The sequence below is a fragment of the Ostrea edulis genome, chromosome 1 (genome assembly GCF_947568905.1).
Source record: "Ostrea edulis chromosome 1, xbOstEdul1.1, whole genome shotgun sequence".
NCBI classification, from domain to species: domain Eukaryota; kingdom Metazoa; phylum Mollusca; class Bivalvia; order Ostreida; family Ostreidae; genus Ostrea; species Ostrea edulis.
This window is the reverse complement of record NC_079164.1, coordinates 77,027,655-77,048,114: the sequence shown is the minus strand read 5'-3', so window position 1 is coordinate 77,048,114 and position 20,460 is coordinate 77,027,655. Positions and strand designations below refer to the sequence as shown.

The following is a 20,460-nucleotide window of genomic DNA, read 5'->3' as shown; positions in this document are numbered from 1 at the left end:
ATACCTTAGTTCAAATAAGTTTTTCCATATTGTGGTCTAGATAATTGTACAAGCCACACTGTCCTTTTTTAAGACGACATTGGCTCAAAACAGTTCTGTAATCCAGTGGGTGTGTCCATAGCATGAACAAAACCAGGGATGTTAGTATCTGATACTGCTATCAATCATTTAGTGAGGCTAGGGAGGACATTTACTGTAAACTGTCATGATGCCTTCGTAAATTACGAGGATTTAGATTTATTTTTTTTTTACACTACCTAAAACATATATGATTTTCTTTGTTTACTTTTGAAAGTGTTACATTGACGATAAGTGAATGACAAAACGTTTACTTTCTAACCTAATTTTGCCCCCTTCTTTAAGGTTTTTGATATACAATGATGCACATACCTAAACCCTTGTGATCAGGTTGGTTGCAGCTTTGAATTTTACATCAGTTTTAGTTAAGTTTTGGAATAAATACAAATTATCGCAATTACCACGGAACACCAGTTTCGCCATTACAATGAAGAATTGTATTATATTTTTATATCAAAATATATCATGAACATTTCATACAAAATCTGCAATCAATTAATGGGAATTTATCATTAAATTCATTGTCTGCATGGCGTTGAATTCCATCATATATATAGTACATGCATATCTATCAATCTAAGTGTACATATAGTGTTTCATTAATTCTTAAGAAGTCCATGAATTATAAACATACCCAAGAAGCAAAAAGACTCTGATTGATTGATTGTATATTGTTAAACATCCCTCTGAAGAATATTTCACTCATGGAGACGTTAAAAAAAGGACTCTAAAATAAATCCACACAAGTAGTAGTAAAAAAAATTATCACAAAGCCGATACAGTATGTATACACGACTAGTTCGATTATTCAGTATATTTCCTAAGTATATATATTCAAATGAAATACACTTTTCTGTACGTCAGTGCTTGTAGACCCAACCCCCAACCCCCTTATCGGTTACTTTCGGAGTCTAGATTCAACCATCATACATTATAGATTAAGATAATAATTGCCCTAAACAGAAGGGTTTTTTTTAAATAAAATTTGTAATGTATCAATAGTCCTAAACAAGTAAATTACACCATGCTCATGCATCCTGTATCACAGGGGCTAGGCCCGTTTTGGGGCCGAACTCTGTTATTTATGATATCACAGAGTTCGGGCCCAAAACGGGCTTAGCCCCCTGTGTCTTGTATAGATTCTAAGATCGACTGCTCTCGCGTCTGTTCTGTACATTTTCAATAATACTTTCAATATTTTTAAATATTATCTTTAACATCTTGCATTGATTAAAAAACTGCTGAATATTATAAGAAGAAAAACCTGTTCTAGGTCCATTATATATGTTTATATATTCGTTTATTTTCCCGCGAAGCTTCCGTGATGTATGATCTGCCTCCAGGGTAACTACATATACCCGAAACAAACTACAGAAAACATTGAAGTTCTGTGACTTCCTGTTACAGGCACTACCAAATAAGTGGCATGAAATTGACGATTTTTAAAACAGGAATATTTCATTCAAAAGTCTATTTTCCCAATGCTCATGCATTGTCTAATTTCTATATAACGAAAATAAGAGGTATTATTTCATTAAATATATGCTATAAAAGAAAAGACAGGCCAAAATATAAACTCTTTAGGTCTCCTATTCTATAGTACCTTGTCTGCCACCAACTCCTTTCTCTCAACATTTTCCCGGGCCTAAATACAACTATCCTACTTTTTGGATTATTACGGGTAAAATACGCACAGCAACAACGAGTTTCAGTAAAGAGTTGAAAGATTAGCATGACACATTAGCAGTAAATCCATACCTATTCAGCCTGGTTTCATCTTCAACAATTACATAGATAGAAATGACACAGTTAATGTTAAAGAACCCTGCCTTAAGCCGCCTTGGGTCCCATGTACTTTCGTGTGTTTTTCCATTCAACCCGAAACTTCCGCGCTCTGAAACTCTCTTGTGATCCCATGGTAACTGCTTCCAGGATGTACTGTAAACTTCTTAAAGTAGGAACGGTTCTGTATTTTAATTCCGGAATTTCTTTCAAGGGATACATTGATTGTGACGTCATGAAAAAGACTTTGCACATTCCACGTATGACAAGTCATTTATCTACATAATCTTTACTCACAGGACTATGCATTCAATATTTTATGTACATGTATACTTCATGCACTCTAACCGATATCAGAACTACTGGTTCTGATGTGAGCTGAGAGGAGAATCTAAGCGTTTTTACAGCATGCGCGGATCTAAAAGGGGAGGGGGGTGCTTAATTTGCAAAATATATGATTAACCTTTTTTTTTTCCATTAATTTTGAATATATTCGAAAAATTTTGCACAATACGACTCACATCGAGTGAATAAGAGGTAGTGGGTTTTAAAAACCAATATGATGTATGGCGAATGAAGTTTGTAATCAAAAAATTATTTTGAAAGTAAAGATGCGTTGGGTTCTACCGGTAAAATCCGCCGGTATATTTACAACTTTCACAATTTTACCAACAAGAAACCTCTGGACAAAGTAAACCATTGACTGACAATATTACATACGCTTCTCTAACTGCATTGTCATAACGTCATTGACTTCTAAATGGTAGTGTACACTGTACAAGTAACTACTTTGTTCATCTTTAAAAACTGGCCGAAAAGAAATTGTACAACCATTTTGTCAGACAGGAAAACCGAAGATATTTCAACCTACACCCCATTTTGTACTGTTTTGAATGACAATAGTCCATAATGCTCAGATGATTTTTTTTTTTTTTAAAGAGGGTTGTTTTATTTTCTTGCCAAAAGTTTTACCCCCCCCCCCCTTCTCCTGCAAAAAAAAGGAACCGTGTATATCATGCTATCTAAAAAGAAATTATACGTGTATATACGTTCAGAGTAAAATGTTGGTTTTTTAAAAATTAATTTTTAATACCATACATAAAATGTTACCTCAATTTAACTGTAGTATCTAACAATACAAAACTGGAGAAAGTTGAAGTTCCTATAATTCATCTTTGCATGAAAATTTAAGAAATACAAACAAGCAAACAAAAAATAACCCCTCCCTTTCGTCAAGGTATCAGTATTACTCTGGAAATCTAGTTCATATTTTCTACTTGTAATCTACTATCCGTATATAATTTCTATTTGAATAATACACCATTTATATTCTATGGTGCTGCATTTTGTATTGTATATGAATCCCGATGTAATTGTTTCAGTAAGATATTTTGTTAAGCTTGATAAATATATCCACGACGTTTTGCCTATTAACAATTTTAATTTTCATTTATATGTCAATTCGATATATCCATGTGAGCTCGAAATAAAAGACACCACAGAGTCGCTCACTTCTGCGTCATACTTTGATATTTTATTGAAAGTACATGAAGACATTAACGGCAAACTGACAACTCATCTGTTTGACAAACGGGATGATTTCAGCTTCTCCATCGTCAACTTCCCATATTTATGTATAGCAATATTCCATTATCACCTGCATATGGTGTTTACCTGATCAGGATATAGGGCTCATGGCGCGGGTGACCGGTCGACAAGGGATGCTTACTCATCCTAGACACCTGATCATTATCATCATCTTTCATAAATAAAAGTCCAAACTTCTTCATAATAATATTTTATTTTTTTTTTTGCTTTCTTTATAGAATCAACCATGCATATCCTTTATATTGGCGACGCCAAATTAACACAAACTCAAATACATGTAATGGAAGATTAGTTAATTATTTCAAGATATCATCAAATAAATTATTGCTCTCATCAATTCCGCGCATCAAAGTGGTGGAATTATTGCACGCAACTTTTTTTTATTTTATTTTTTATTTTTGTGCACATACCGGTATATCAGATATACAATAATATTATATCCAGAGGAGAAGAAAAAAAAACCCAAAAAAAACCCCAAAGCATATAAGCTGAAGGTATGTGGGATTTGAGAGAGAAAGAAGAAGAGGAAGATAGAGAAGTTAAGAAAACATAAGGTTCCATCGATTATATTGGGCATCAAACTTTTCCTTTTTACCATTTTTATACGAAATAAATTTTTGAGTTTCATAAAAAAATTTCATTTGTGAAATTGCAGCACGCACACTCAAGGACTCTCAGTGCATCTTGTTGTGTACACATAGTATTTAAGCTATAAGACAATAGTGTTTTGTATCATACTATCATTTTCAATAAAACCAAGAATAAAAGATTTTTTTTTTGTAATAGCTATCTGTAAACCAGTCTTATCTTCTAAAAAATGCTCAAATTCTGTTAGGAATAATTGTAAAAAAAAATCACATTCCCACAGAATATGTTCTATTGTTTCCTCGTCAGAATGACAATGATTGCAGTACTTTGAGTCAATTTTTTTTTTTATTTTGAATAAAAAAGAGTTTGTAGCTAAGATTCAGTTTATAATTCTGTATTGAAACCATTGTATTTTGCTATCTTTTGTCACTCTGAAGGGTATTTTATGAATTATTTTCCATTCTTTAGTGTCAACTTCCAAAAGCTCACTCCATTTTGTTTTGCCTGATGTGATTGAGGTATTTTGATTTATAATTTCATAAAAAAGTTTTGATTTGTTGCATTTCAACAATGTATATATGTCACAGGATGAAAATCAAAATATGCAAAGAGTTCTCACAATATGAGGATTTAGAGGTACCAGATGAGTGGGAATTAGCTTTTTCAAACTTAAGTGCTAGTGGGATTCCTGTCAAAACAACTCACAAGATACTCACAACTACACACAAACCATACTGACCTTTCACACTTCTCTCTCTACCAATCAGCGTTCATCCCCATGAATATGAATGAAATGAAACGACTTACGATGAAATCAGTATCGTAATGAAATTATATTAGTATGTTAAATATGAATTATTTCATCCTGTGACATATATATTTGACATAATCAATGATTTGTGAGCTTTTTAATAGTTTTGTCATTGCACGCAAAATTTAAATTTGGAGCTCGGTATAAATGATTTGATGATCTCTGTATAAGGAATTAATGCACGCTTAAATTATGTTAAATAGAGTAATAAAGATATCTATAATATGTTAAATTGAAGATTCCTCTATTGATATATAGTTGCTCTCTGTAAAAGAATTATTGAGGGCATCAATTGAATTATGATATTATTAATTCACTTGAAGAGAGCAACAGTTCAATTATAGCGCGCATCACTTCTGCAGAATAATCAATGGTTTGAACAATTCACTTTTAAATATAAGATGCGAGCAATAATTCAGAATTGTAGATATTAATCATTTGAAAAACTGTTGCGCGCATCAAATGAATTATTCTTAAGATTACATTGATTTTGGTGTTTCATGGAAAGAAAACCTTGTTCCAATCTGCTTAACATTAATTACCGGTAGAGAAGTGTATTGGGAGAGGGTTAGACTGATAAAGAATTTGGTTCCCTCTCTGTGATTTTTTAATTAAATTCTCTATGGTCTTTTTGAGAAATGGTTGGAATACTTTGCTTTCCTGTGAATGACCTCAATCAATCGTCTGACTAAATGTAGCGACTTTCAGGTAATATATCAATTTATCATACATTCCCGTGACTCTGTAGCGAGTTTCGGGGGGGGGGGGGGTGTTCAAATGAGTGACTTCGTGTAGCAGGTATCAGCAAATTCCCCAAGGAGGCCTCATCTATATAGAAACTGAGTGATTTGGAGAAAACGAACTCTGGCGGGAGTTTGTAGTTATCAGGTGAAAGTTTCTATATTTCAAGTATCAGAAAAATATACAGATGTCCCATGTTACGTAAAAATGAATTGATATTCTGGTTAACATGACTAGAACAGAGTGTCGTAAATTTCAGATGTAAAGTCTGGTGTAGTGAATTTCGGTATTATGCACGAGAGAGAGAGAGAGAGAGAGAGAGAGAGAGAGAGCCAAAGGAAGGGATCTTAATCTCAATAATATCTTTCTGTAATCATAAAAAAAAGTTCCGTGCATGAGGCATTAACCTCATTCACACGATAGGAGACAAGCCAAGTGCTGATTTTTTCTCTCTAACTGAATTGTACACAGTGTACGCGCATTAATACAAAATAAGTGAGCAGATTAAAGAACCTAATTACACGTAGATTGACGCGATTTTTATATATTAACACTGAATGAAAATTACCCTATCCAGTGGCGTAGCTACATTATAGCACTGTAAGCATGTGTTGACAAATATATTTGGCATTAAATAGAAGGCGTTTATACCGGAACTTTTCCTGTTCAAGCGTCCTGAACTTGCTCCTACACACTGTACGAAATAAATTAAGTGCACGGTTTGATGAATTGAACCTGACTTTGACCAGGCAATAAACACCTTTACATCAAACGGAAACCGTACAAAACAACTTTTATTCCCTTATTAGACAGTTATCAGATATAAAACTAAATGAAAAGAAATACTGCATCTAGTCATCAAACACACGGCCCTAAGCCTCACTGTCACTGTAGTACCAGTAGCGGTTGCTTAATATGCAGTGACTAAGTCTTAAGGGTTTTTTAAAATGCATTTTTCGTGCTTCTTTTGTTGTCCGTTGGTATGTGTGTGTGTTTTAATTTCTTTGAAAATCGCTGTTCCTATAGGCCTATATTCCATTTTTTGTTGACAGTAGAAAAAATAAATAAATAAAAGCTGACTGTGATCCTAGATCTTATAGAGTTTGATCTGTGTAATATAATTGTTGGGGTATTAAAACTATTACCAGAATGAAAAATTCTTGCCACCGTCATTTTGAAAAATTTGCTCAGCTTCTGGGGGGCTCCGTCCTAGGTACGGTTGTTGGTTGTATATTGTTCAACGTCCCGCTCGAGAATTTTTCACTCGTATGGAGACGTACATCACCATTGCCGATGAAAGGCTGCAAAATGCCTATGCTCGGCGCTTCCTGCCTTTCAGCAGAGAGGAATCTTTATTGTGCCAATGCCTGCCAAGACACGGTACATTTGTACCTCCATTTTATAAAGGTCTCGTCCGATAGACAACCGACTCTCGTTTTTAAATGCCGAGAGTCTGGCGATGGATCAGCCACTATATCTATTTCTACGTGTTGAGTTTGAAGCTGTCAAGGCATGAAGGGCAGGGTTCAAACTGACGACCTCCCAGTGACGAAGCAAACGCTTTAACCACTGAACCACAGTTCCCTGCAACCGAAGTATTCAAAGAAAAAACCCACCATAATTCAAAGTCCGTAGACTGAGATCTATTGAATTTTAATATAACATCAGAGATGATAACTCTCATTGTAAATATCCTTTGAACTTCTTGAATACTAGTAAAAAGTCCACCACCAAATGATAACCCTGATATCGGAAGAACAAGCTAGCATTTGCGATTTTGCATGATTTGACAGATTGATTTTTTTTTTCCAAATAATGAAACAGGTTCTTTGCACCTGAATTTCAATCATCACTTGCTACATGCAAGTCTAAATTCGACATTGTTTTCAATACTGATACGTGATATCTTATGGCCAACTCAACTATTGAATTTCGCAGTAAATACAAATGAACTGTTGGGAACGAACAAACTAGGTCCAAATTCGGTCATGGCAATTTGTCCCCGACGGGCGCAAATAGCGTATGGAGTTTTAATGCCATCTTTGTCAGATATGAATTTATCCTGTATCAATTGCCCGTCTTCAGAGATTACATGAACCGAATTATTATCTAAACAGATAAATATTTTTCCATTCTGGTCACAAGCCACGCCCCACGGAGAGCAGGGGGTGGAGTAGGTCCATTCTAATTGGCTGGTCGTGAAGTTGACGCTGACCACGTGTTTCTGTTCCCTGTCACTAACTATTACACTTCCGGAGGAAGTAACACACAGGAACCGTGGGCATCTGAAGGAGTGTGACCGTTCTATTGACTTTAACACGTGACCTGATCTGTCGATTACATCAATGGACATCCTACCTTGGATACATGATACCACAAAGTCTCCACTTTGCATCTGAGCGATCCCTTCGTACGCTTTATTGGTACGCACGATCCCTTTCACATTCAGTCCTCGTTCCGTCGATAAAATCGTGATAGTTCTTTTCTCTGGTTGCGTGACTGCGACTTCTGTTGGGCAAGACACGTTACAGATCGAAACAGGCTTCTCCAATGGTAAAGTGAGATTTAGAGCCTGTGATGAAATGGTGACTTGTCGGACCATCTCATTTAGATGGTCAACTGCAACAATGGTGTTTCCAATGAATACCACACCGGTCATATGCCACGCAGACACGGATTCTGACGCCACTTTTACGTTGACTCTGGTAAGAGTTCTTGTTGGTCTTGGTTCTCTTGTCGGTCGAGGTGTTAGCGTCGGTCGCACAGCCCCAGTGGATATTTGTCGTTGGAAATCCTGAGGTTGATTGCCGCTGTTTTGATTGGATCTGGTTTGGTCTCGTCGATTGATTGATCTTCGATTGTTGGCTCTACCGCCGCGGGTAACTTTGACAGTACCAATTGGTGGGGGATTTCGTAAAAAACTTTCAAATGATGTATTTGTAACAACATCAAGTTGCATCCCAGCATTTTGATTGGCAGCTTGCGTGGCAGTATCAAATTCGTCTGCTTGTGTCTCCATTCGGGGAAGAATATTCAAGATATCAGCACTAGGGTTAATGTTACACATGTTTTCGAAAGTAATTTTTGTCGATTCAATGTTTTCAAGAACAGAATTCAGCTGCTGGTTTTCGCCAGCAAAATTAACTGTTGCCTCATTGACTTGCTGACGTAAAATTTCCACTTGCTGAAGTATGATTTGGTAGAATGTACCCAATTTTCCTTCAATGTCATTAAGTGTATTTAATGCCCTCTCTTTACTACTAGTAAACGTGCCATTTAGGATTCCTTCTCCTCGGTTTAATCTCTGAATCTTTTGAATTTGAGTTTCAAATCTTCTTTTCAACGCTTGGATTCTGGGTCTCTGTCTCTCCATTGCATCAGATATAGAGACGCATTCACATGTTCTCTTTCTATGTTCCCGCACAGCGCAAAACGGACAAATTGAAATACTACAGCCAAGACAGAAGAACTCAATTTGTCGATCTGGATGTTTTTCACAGCGAGGTCCATTAGAACTTCCCGCCTCTTCAGAGGTTGTCGTCTGCTCAGCGTTGGAGGAAGAAGCCTGAGCAGTAGCACCGACTGGTGGAGAACCCTCGCCTTCATGAGTGGCTACGGCTTGAATCAAACTTACAAGGAACGTATCTGTAGGATAGGCGTCCGCCCATTGTCTTGGATTAAGACCGACTTTCGGTTTCTTGACGAGGGAACGGTCATTTGGACAGTTAAACCCTTGAGCTGCTCGATCCGTTACCGTCAGGGTAATGTGGTCGTTTAAACACTGGCGACAAAACGTATGACCACACGGTAGTAGTTTTGGATTTTCATACCGTCCTAAACATATGCTGCATATCAAGTAATCGTTTTCAACATTTTTAACGACACGTTGAGCCATGGAAAATGTCACAAAGTGTGTTGAACAAAATTCCCGAACGACTTCATTAAAGACATCCGCATGCGCGATAGAGAGCTTAAATTTCCTCTTGTTGGGATTTATGACCAGTTAGCATTTAATATTATTGAACCTAATCCAAAACAAACACACACTGAAATATCTCGGTAACCCTATGAAGCACACAACATTTAAATGCTTACGGGGGCCTTTTTGTGTAGGATCATTCACCCACGAATCAATATAAGTACGTATGAAGAAGTAAATGTTTATGCATTACTAGACGCGATGTTCCTCGGGCTCATGATTCCAAATACCTCCCAAAGTAAACGTCCAATGGACAGATATAATAATGGTATACTACATTCCCTCTCTTTTATGCTTCAATTATTTCATGACTTTGGATATCACAGAAAAAAAACACCAAGATTATTATAACTGGGAGAAAATACTTGTATATGTATTTTCAAATTTAGGCTTCAAATACATGTATCTATGAAGATTGATGTTGCAGGCATAGCTTGCCCTAAAATTGGAAGAGGGGGGGGGGGGGTCTGCTCCACGAAAATTTGATTAAAGGATGTCTACAGGATTAGGGTTACCTTTTTCCTCTGCAAAACAATCTTCATTTTACCCAGGCTAATTCAATACAATAATCAACGTTTCAAATTCTCAGGTAATATACTAGCATCTCTCTGTAGTGAACATTAATGTGTGTTCATATCAGGTCCCAATAAGGATTCAAAGATTTACAAAGGAATACCTAGCTGGCTAGAAACATTCTTCAAAAAGCATTTTTTATCATTGATATGCAAGCCTCCTCATTTAGTGTAAATGCTTTCCCCCTGACCCCTGGGTTTAGGGTGGGGCCACAGTGAGGGTTTACATTTTATATTGTAGTATATACATATATATGAACATTCTTTACTTTCACATTTCTTTCAACTTCTAAAAAACTAATTTTAACCATAATTGGTACAAAGCATCCTTAGGTGAAGTAGGGATGGATCCAGGAATTTTTGAAAGAGGGGATTCTACCATTAATTTTGCTTATCAAAGGGGGGTTCCACCCTCAAAATGCATTATTTTTACCTTTTTTAAGCAAAATTTTCTGACAAAAAAAAGGGGGGGGGGGCAACATTTGAACTCCCCTCTACATCTGCCACTGTGAAGGGGACTCAAGTTTGTACAAATAAAGGGCCATATCCCCTTTCTTGGGGATTATAAATTATAAAAAACACAGGAAGGTTTTTATACAAATTTTGGCTTCCTGTTTCGATATGGGAAATTTTTTTAAGCAAGCCCCCCTTCTACTGTAAATTTTTCTTACTTGTATCCACTTGTAAGATGACATGACCCTCTATTGCAAGAAACTTCTATCCCCTTTACCTAAGGATGCTTTTTTGGCAAGTTTGGTTGAAATTGGTACAGTAGAACTTCTTCAGTAGAAATTAAAAACAAATGCCAAACAAAGCATAGACAAACTTTGGTCAGAAAAGATAACTTGAAATACAACTGAACAATTATTGCACCACTATTAATTTTCCAAACAGTTTATAACAAGTCACTCTATGCAGTTCAATGTAATGTTCTAGCATTGAAATTGTGTTAATTCTCAGTCCTAAAATATTTTTTATCTGAATACTTTTCACAACAATTTCAGCATCTTCATACTCCAACCTAATAATTTGAAGAAAAAAACTTATTTAACTTTGAAGCCAGCATCACTGCATTAAAACCAAGGTTAATACTGATCTTGAGCACAAAAATGAGCTTTTCACAAAAGAAATATTGCAATGAAAGGACATAAAAAAATAGAAAATATCACACAAATGTAACATTGAATTGTTTTTTAAACTACCTTTTACACTATCAGATTTTCCTTGTATTTTTGATTTGAACAATCTCAACACAATAGGCCAAATTGAATCAACAGAACTTGGGAACATTTGCATTATGATGATATAGTGTGACCCTGCTACTCATGAAAAGAAATTGTTCCTGTATATTCTAATACATGTATGAAACTTTCATCTATTGTGGTTCCACCCTACCCCCAAGACCCCTGAATTGAACAAACTTGGATTTGAACACCTGAAGATGCTTGCATGTAAATATGACTAATCATGGCCATCTGTTATTGAGATGAAATTTTATAAAGATGTTCCCTTATTAAGGTAGTGATTTCAAGGCATCACATGTAGTATCTAAAAGGAGACTATCAAGCGCTTAAGTATCAGTAATAATGACAGACGATGGAAACAAAGACTTGTCAGCTATAATCAGACACAGGGTAAAGTGAAAATATCTTCAGAAATATACAAATAAAATGCAATACAAATAAAAAATCCCTTATGTTTTAATTATCTTTTAAATAATAGTCAATAGGCCCTAAGTCTCCATGATACATATACCCCTCCAAATTAGTTATACCATGTTAATGTTATAATACAAATGTATTATGTTGTACTAAGTCTTTCAACAGTATAAGCACTCTCGGGGGCTTACAAGTTTTAAAAACACATCTAGTTAAATTATACTGTTGCTGAATATTAGATACCAGCTTAGATATGCAGAAGAGAAATTTTTTTTCTAGATTTCTTATCCTTTGGGATTACTACTACTATTGAAGTAACCTTGAGACCCCAAAATCACTAAGGTTCTTCCTCTCTTGATAACAAAGCTACATGTGAAGTAAAAATCAATCAAGCAAAAGTGGCCTGTAGAGTGTCTACCAGCTCAGTGACATGCACGCATGCACAAATATGAATGGTCCTGATACTACATGTATATCCCCTATTGTAATAAAATATGAGGGGATAAAAATGTTAACATTTACAGACGGACGGATAGACAGATGCTGGACAAAAATTGATCAATAAAAGCTAGTACAAATGTATTTCATAAATCAAAAATTGCTGTCTCCTGGTTTGGTAATAAAACAGAAATGAAAATCATAGTCCTCTCTTCAACATCACTTTATTAAATAATGATAATACCAAAAACATCCTTTGTTTCCAGAATATTTCAGTCTCTATAGTCTGTCACTGAAGCACCCAAGAACAGGTGAACCCAAGTACATAAAAAACACAGAAAATTTCATGTACTGAAGTCACACTCGCAATAATCACAGACAGTATCAGTAGGTTTTTCTAAATCTCTGCAGTAAAAGTTTGTGGTATATAAACCTCTTCCTGTTCAGCACTGGATCAAACACATTAAAGTCAACTCTCTGTAAGTTCGTAAGATAATCGTCACAAAACACCTGAAACAACACAAAGAAAACTGCTGACTCAATGGAGACAATATCCTGTGTGATATGTTAACCTTGCATGGCTAAACTTGCATGTATGAATTTATTTACATGCAAGACTGATTGTAATTTTACTACTTTAAATTTCTAAATTCAATATTTCCAATGTCTCCAAAACATAACAAATGGTAAATTTCTAAACTTACAGAAGGTAGAAACACAGGTACAACTTGTTTAGGAACATTTCCTTTCAGAGATCTAGCCTTCAAAATGAGAAAAAATATGTAACAGTCAAAGTATGGTGCATGTAATTCTTCATTTCATCTCCATTCATGAAAAAGAAATCTGACGATAAAAGTGAGTGACATCATTGTGTAAACCCACTTTATAAGTGACTACTTTTCTTTGTAATTGCAGAGAAACCCGTCTACAGCACACATAATATTTGTGAGAGACATCTAAACATACCCAGACAACTGGTTCATATCGACAAATATCTCTCATATATTTCTCGCACATCATAAAAATTTACAGTGGAGGATGGAATTTATAGTTTTAAGAAATTGTATGTTTTTTAATTAAAACGAAAAAAATTTCTTTTACATGAATATATGTTTACCTTATCTAAATGCTGTTTTGCAACACTTGCTATGTCGAATACAACATCATTAACACCTTTCACATTTGTTCCTCGTTTGATATCCTCTTGAGATACTGAATGCTGAAATAAAAAAAAACAACTGCTTTTCAAAGATTGATGCAACTCAACAATTGTATATTGTCTCCACAAACATATCATTTTCCCCCGAAAACTTGCACATATTTAAGCTACACACACATTTAATATTTCTTATTGTATTTTATGAAACACCAGACCTGTAACCTGACTGGTATTGAGATGTTCAAATTATGTAATTATTTACCTTTGCCAGTAAATCGTGAGGAAACAAGACACGTCCTTTTGACAACTGAGAAGGGGTGGCCTTTAGCAATGACACAATACCATAGCAACGACCCAGATGACTAGCTGCATGATCTGCTTGTACATCTTTGGTGCCTTTAAAATATATATCATTCTTTCATGATATTTCCATTTCTAAGTTACAAACTCATGCACACTAACATGTATATTCATATTTTTACAAAGTGAATTTCTCAATTTTTTTTGCCATGATGTGACAAAAGACAAACTGAAAGGATCACTTTAAACAAGAAATCTTGATTTGATTTCAAGGTATAAAAACACAATAACTTCACAATGAAATAGAATGTGCAATGCCATATCAATTTGGTGCTTTGGCCTAAACTTTGGTTTATTGATTACCTTTCTTGGGTCAGTAAAGAGGTTCTTGCAAGATAAAAGATAAGTTGTGTTTTTATATGCATACTGGAAGTATACCTTTATCCAAATATACTTTATTCAATGGCAAATATATGCCATATGTTTGGGATAAAAATAGATAAATTACATCAGAAGTTTAATGAAATTGAATTTTAAGGAATGAAGTTAATCCTAGACCATGATTATAGATATATTGGTATGGAGCAGTGTATGCTTTTTTCATATATTTACATTTCCAATGTTTTTGATATCTTTACAAATTGTATTGATAACTGTTTCTTCATGACTGCATCGTGAACAAGGTGCGTACGAATCTCGATAATATAGAACACCTAATTTAACGGCTGAGAATTTCGACAGAAGTGAAAGTAGAATGTAAATATAAACAACATGTGTTTGTGAAACACAGATGTCCCTGTATGGCAGCAAAGTAATTCTAGTACCCAAAGAAAGGTCTTGTCACAAGGAATACACATGTGATATATGAAATCCCTAGCACTACCCGTTCAAAAGTTATGACCAAGGTCAAAGTTTTCAAAAGTAGATCAAACTCCCATGGTGAGGGTCATGAGGTCAAACATATTGGTATCAAAGAAAAGTCTTGTCACAAGGAATACACATGTGATATACTGTATGAAATCCCTAGCACTAACTGTTCAAAAGTTATGGCCAAGGTTAAAGTTTTTGCAGACAAACAGACAGACCAAAAACTATATGCCCCTAAATCTCAGATTATGGGGATGAAAATACAGGAAGGTATGAACAACAGCATACTTTTCATGAAGCTATAACATTGAGTATCTTAGTGTTGTTAAGTAAAGCATGAACTGTTCCATACCAATTCATATTATCATAATGACCTATTAATTTTCTGCTATCCAATTAGCTGAAATGCAGATGTCAAACATTTCCGCAATCCTGCATTTAATCTACTTCAAGGAAAAAATCAATCAATGATTTAATTCAGTGTTTCAAATAAAACAGAAAACTAAAAACATTGATGGGATTTCTGAAAGCGAGTATTTGCCTTCCTGTGATTCGACATCCAATAATAAATGTTGTTCTTTGAAGATATTTGTCTATATTGAAAATGTGAGCAATATTGCAATATTTCTTAATTTTGACCATTTCAGTTCAATTTCTTTTAAAAATATATTTGTCTAATATATTTTTTTCTAATTAACCTGTTTCTTGCAGAATTTAGCTGTAGAATTAAAGCTATTTTAAAACAATTGACAATTATAAAGTTCATAAATAATTTTTCATCTAAAAATTAAAACATCTATCTGAGTCTTCTAGGAATGTTTTATTGGATAATCATATTAAGCATCAAATCACATTGAAATTTGGACTTTGGAATTTCTTATTTGTAAACAAAACAAAAAATTTGTGCAATATTCCAGAAAAAAACCCCAAAAACTTTCATATTAAATATTTGTGAGCATGAATCACTCTTCAAGCTTTAACGAGCCTTTAAATAACATTTTGGTGATGTGAAGTGGGGCAGTATTTTTACAGCAGCACATTGAAAATCTATATTACAATTTCATTCCCTACCATCATAAGACATAGCTTTATAGCAAACCAAATTATATGGTATAATCTGACGAATACTGATCAACTGAAATTAAATCACACAGCATATTGTTATCAAAGAATAAGATTTAGAGTATATTTTTATATAAAGTTATTACCATGTAATTCAAGAAGCATATAATACACTGAGGACACCACTTGTTCGTAATAATTGTCCAAGTCCTCCAACGTCTTGAATTGACTCATGGGATTGGATGCCTATAAATGAGGAATGGAAACATAATGTGTATGTGTGATAAGCGCCTCCAGTAGCAATTTGTTAGGAACCTTCCTGTCCTTTGATATTCTAGCTAATCCTTCAAAAACAACTTGCCCTTGCTTCTATCAGTCTTGACAGCCATGATTTGGAGATGTTGAAATCGTTAGCTACCTGTAAAAAGTATTTTGTTTTTAAATAGTAAACATTATCTAATATCTTTGATAATCTTTTAAAAGTAGATGCTTCAGGTGGTTTAACTAATGAATTATACATATTCTAAAAGTGATTCTCATATCAAAAAATTTCAAACAGAATGCAAAAAATACAAACCCAATTTATTAGCTGAACAACTGGAGTTTGGGGTATTTTTCCCTATTAAGAAAATAGTTAAATTAGACTGCATATAAATTTTCAACAAATCTCACACCAAATTAAATTCAACATCCTCACAAAGCAACCTGCCTTTGGGTTATAGACTTCATCTAATGCATCCTTCCAGAACTGGAACCTGCCTAGTCCCCTGAATGGATCTGTCACACTGTCGGCTACCTATAGCACATAGTATCCTTGATAACAGATTACGCTGTAAACACTCTGAATCATCGTCTCTACTGGAGAGAACATTTTTATTCAATTCTGACTGTTACAATGTAGTTTGTTAGTTTGCTTGTAATTTACATTCGTATCGTGTGCACATTTCAATAAAATTTTGTACATGGAATAGTTGTTTGAATTTCGAGGCTTTCCTGGATATATGGACATGGGAATGCTCGACAATTTATTATCAACTGAATATTTTGGCAATACAGGATGTTGATATTTGATTACAGTTTAAAAAATATATCGAGGGAGCACTATAAATTTCTATACAATATTGAAGGAGTGACCCAGCTAATTACTTGTCCAAGATCTTAAAACTTACAAATTATAGCTGTTTTGTTCAAGGTGGAATGATTATTTCAATAACCTAAAATGGTCAGATAGCGTCGTGTTTGGCTAAAGGCTAGGTGTCATTGAGAGGTTAGATGTTAAATTAATGACACAAGAGGTAAACATTCACATATAATTAATCATAAAAAAACATCAACTTCATACGTCAAAGTTTATGTATGGTGCAGATATATACCTGCATGTGTATGTATGAGCTATTGAAACAATTCTGTACAATCAGTTCTATATGAAAATCTGTACCTACCTTGGCTACTTCAACGTTAAATGCTCGTATAACAATGGCTGAAGCTCGAATGTTTCGATTTAGAAGTAGAATACAAAGAAAATTCTCATAATCATATTCCCTGCAAAAATAGATTTAAAATATAATTTTAAAATAGAATGTAGTAAAACCAACTGTCAAAATCGGTCCCATCATTGGAAACCCACGGTTGATTACGCTTCATTCCTCTCTCCATCACCTGTGGGTCATTTTATTCCTACTCGCTCGTTCTCATGAATAATTAATGATGCAATTTGATTGGGCGCTCATTGTACACACTGAGCGAATTTGTCCAATGAACACGACGCTTTCAGCCCAATTTCGGTATACAATTGTTGTGATAGCAAAGTTAAGCTAATGCTACCTTTAAAAATAGAAGAGTTCCGTTACTATAAGAATTACTTTGATTGGACGATATTTCTAAATGTTTATTCATGAGAACGAGGAGTAGGAATGAATGGACCCACGGGTGATGGAGAGAGGTACAAAGCGTAACCAACCGTGGGTTTCCGACGATGAATCGGTTCTAACAATATAACATGTAATATCTTTATAAAAAATGCTATGAGTACCACATGTTCATACACAATAACAACAATCTCTGTTGTACAGTGGAGCCTCAGTAATGTGAACATCATTAATCCGGATGCTTCACTTTCTGGACAATTTTTCTAAAGAACGGAATTTTTACACGTTATTTTGCATTATCAATCCGGAAATTTGTGTTTGGGATCTGGACAAGCATTGTTTACTACAAAATGTTAAAAATGCATTGAAAATTGTACCGTTAATCTGTATGGAATTTTTTTTGGAAGGTCTGTCTCAAACAATTTTAGAAAGGCATAAATTAAAAAGAAAACATAAGCCACACTGTTTCATTGAAGCGATTACCTCCCTGGTATGTGATAATGTGTCAGTAAGACAGCACGTGCCGATCGAGACATGGTATTGCTAATTTGTTAACATTGTATCCGTATTGCGTGTGATGTTGAATTTTGTAAATATATCTGTAGCATATTATTTTATAGTCTTGATAAATAGCCTATTCATAAATTAAACATCATGCCATAATAATATATCTCATTATATAGCTAATAAATAGTCTAATATAAAATCTGCGTAAAATCTAGAGAATGCTAGCGTTCAATATCCTGAGAATTTATTGAACGCTAACTTTGCATTGCATCAATTGTATGCGCCCGAAACATTCCGAGTATGAGCGTTCAATATTGACGTAAACAAGTCAAAATGGCAGACGACGGTCCTCAGAATCTGACAGAGCTGGTATTTGATATTTACTTAAGCAAAATGTTTTACTGTACATAAATTATGATGTCCCCATTTACAAAATCAGTTTGCTTCATGCATTAATGACGGGTTAAATATTGAACAGTTAAGAAATGCATGCTGTTATTGCACACTGCCAATATTGATGAATTCTCGTCTATTTTGGAGTAGTTTGAGTGAAAAGGGATATAATTTAACAACTAAATACTTTAGCTATATAATAAAAGGGTTATTGAACTTATATAGGTGAATATTGGCACTCGTTGGCTGTCAAAATGCACTCGCAAGCTCGTGCATTTTTACAGCCAACTCGTGCCAATATTCACCAATATAAGTTCAATAACCCTATATTATTGAATTGCTGCACATATCAGATGTACTCATTCGTAAATTGATATCAGCTTATTAAAATTAAGAATGCATGTTATACTAGATTCTAGATTTCATACAGTTGATTGAAGTGAAATATGTACATGTAGTAAGATTTTAATGTATCAAATGTCACGCATGTAGAATTAATCCGTTTACAATTGATTCTTGATACAATGTTGTAGAGGTCTCTTGTTTTGGAATTTCTAAACTCAGGATAAAAGTGAGAACATTACCATTTGAATGAAATTCATTGACAATTAATTTTTGTATGCTCCTGTAATTTTGGTTTTGCATCAAAATAATAAGTGCACGAGGCTAGATCAAAGGCAGTAGTTCATACAACGATTTTGCCCCCCCCCCCCCCCCCCCCCCCCATTGGCTGGAATAATTACAGAATATGAAATATAAACTCAGCAGATAGAATTTTGGTCCAAAGAAAAACAGGGAATTTGAACTATGAAGACTGTTTTGACAGAGGTCTACCTACCGCTAAACTCATGAATCCCAGATGATGAAGATGACCGACTTCTTTATGAAGTAAAAGTGTGATGATATGTGTCATGTGTAAAAGCCGCAAGTTTTCAGGTTGTATGGGACTTTAATGAATATTTCAAGGTATGTTTGGACACAAGTATAGTAGGAAAATATGTTAAGAAATTTTTATGCCCCCGACATCGAAGATCTGGGGGATATTGCTTTTGTTCTGTCTGTCATTCTGTCTGAAACTTTAACCTTGCTAATAACTTTTGAACAGTAAGTGCTAGAGCTTTGATATTTCACTTGAGTATTCCTTGTGACAAGACCTTTTCGTGGGTACCAACGTTTTTGACCCTGTGACCCAATCGGATCACGCGCTCGTCCTTTTCCATAACCGGTAAGAAGACTCGGACGTGGATCGGCGCAAGAATTGCATCAAATCGATGAAATTGATAGTGGTACAATACCTTAGATGTGTATAATATCTTAGATGCATTTGAAAGTTCACGTTTCATAGTGTAACGTACGACTGTGACGTCAAAGTTACGTTTATGTATACGTAGCAACCAACTCTGTTAACTTTTGAACAGTAAGAGCTAAAGCTTTGATATTTAACATGAGTATTCCTTGTGACAAGACCTTTCCGTTGGTACTAACATTTTTTATCCTGTGACCTTGACCTTGGAGCTTGACCTACCTTTTGAAAACTTTAACCTTGCTAATAATAATGTTTCAGACAGAATGACAGACAGGACAAAAACAATACCCCCCCCCCCCCCGATCTTCGACCTCGTGGTCATAAATACTGTTTAGGGATACGATTCCTTTTGGTGATGGTGGTGGGGAGGGGGCGCAAGATATATTTTTCTGAAAGAGATATGTATTTACCTTATTAGACCGTAACAGTAATTGAAACTTTTGGGTGGTATGTTACGGACAACTGCTGCATGTCTTCTGAGTTGCAAATCAGGTATTTGTACAGTTTTCAGTTTCGAAAAAGAAGTTTTACTAAATCCATAGCCTCTGGAGATTGCTTTCAAGGAGGCTGCCATCTTTGTTAAATTGTAAAAATCAAACCGTGGAAGGCTGGTGTTATGAAATTTTCCGGAATTACTTAAAAACTTTATTTTCCAAAACATGCAAAAATCATGTTTTCAATTTTATGAAGAATGTGATAAAAAAAATGATATGATTATGTATATACACTATATAGTTGTGTAA

The 20,460-nt window shown here is 34.8% G+C and overlaps 2 protein-coding genes across 2 annotated transcripts; both read right to left on the bottom strand.

Annotated features, from left to right (window-relative positions):
- Positions 1–7,229: 7,229 nt before the first annotated feature.
- LOC125680628 (E3 ubiquitin-protein ligase TRIM56-like) lies at positions 7,230–9,638 on the bottom strand. The gene has a single exon (XM_056161027.1). It carries the CDS (start codon positions 9,501–9,503, stop codon positions 7,527–7,529), a length of 1,977 nt encoding a protein of 658 aa, XP_056017002.1. The 5' UTR covers positions 9,504–9,638; the 3' UTR covers positions 7,230–7,526.
- Positions 9,639–12,460: 2,822 nt separating this feature from the next.
- Positions 12,461–20,306, bottom strand: LOC125680651 (NADH dehydrogenase (ubiquinone) complex I, assembly factor 6-like). Its single transcript, XM_056161212.1, has 10 exons — positions 20,128–20,306; positions 17,086–17,185; positions 16,353–16,439; positions 16,221–16,262; positions 16,005–16,061; positions 15,790–15,889; positions 13,677–13,810; positions 13,373–13,474; positions 12,960–13,016; positions 12,461–12,765 (listed from the first exon to the last, which is right to left on the bottom strand). The coding sequence occupies exons 1-10, from the start codon at positions 20,289–20,291 to the stop codon at positions 12,640–12,642; spliced, it is 969 nt and encodes a 322-aa protein (XP_056017187.1). The 5' UTR covers positions 20,292–20,306; the 3' UTR covers positions 12,461–12,639.
- Between the last annotated feature and the right edge of the window lie 154 nt (positions 20,307–20,460).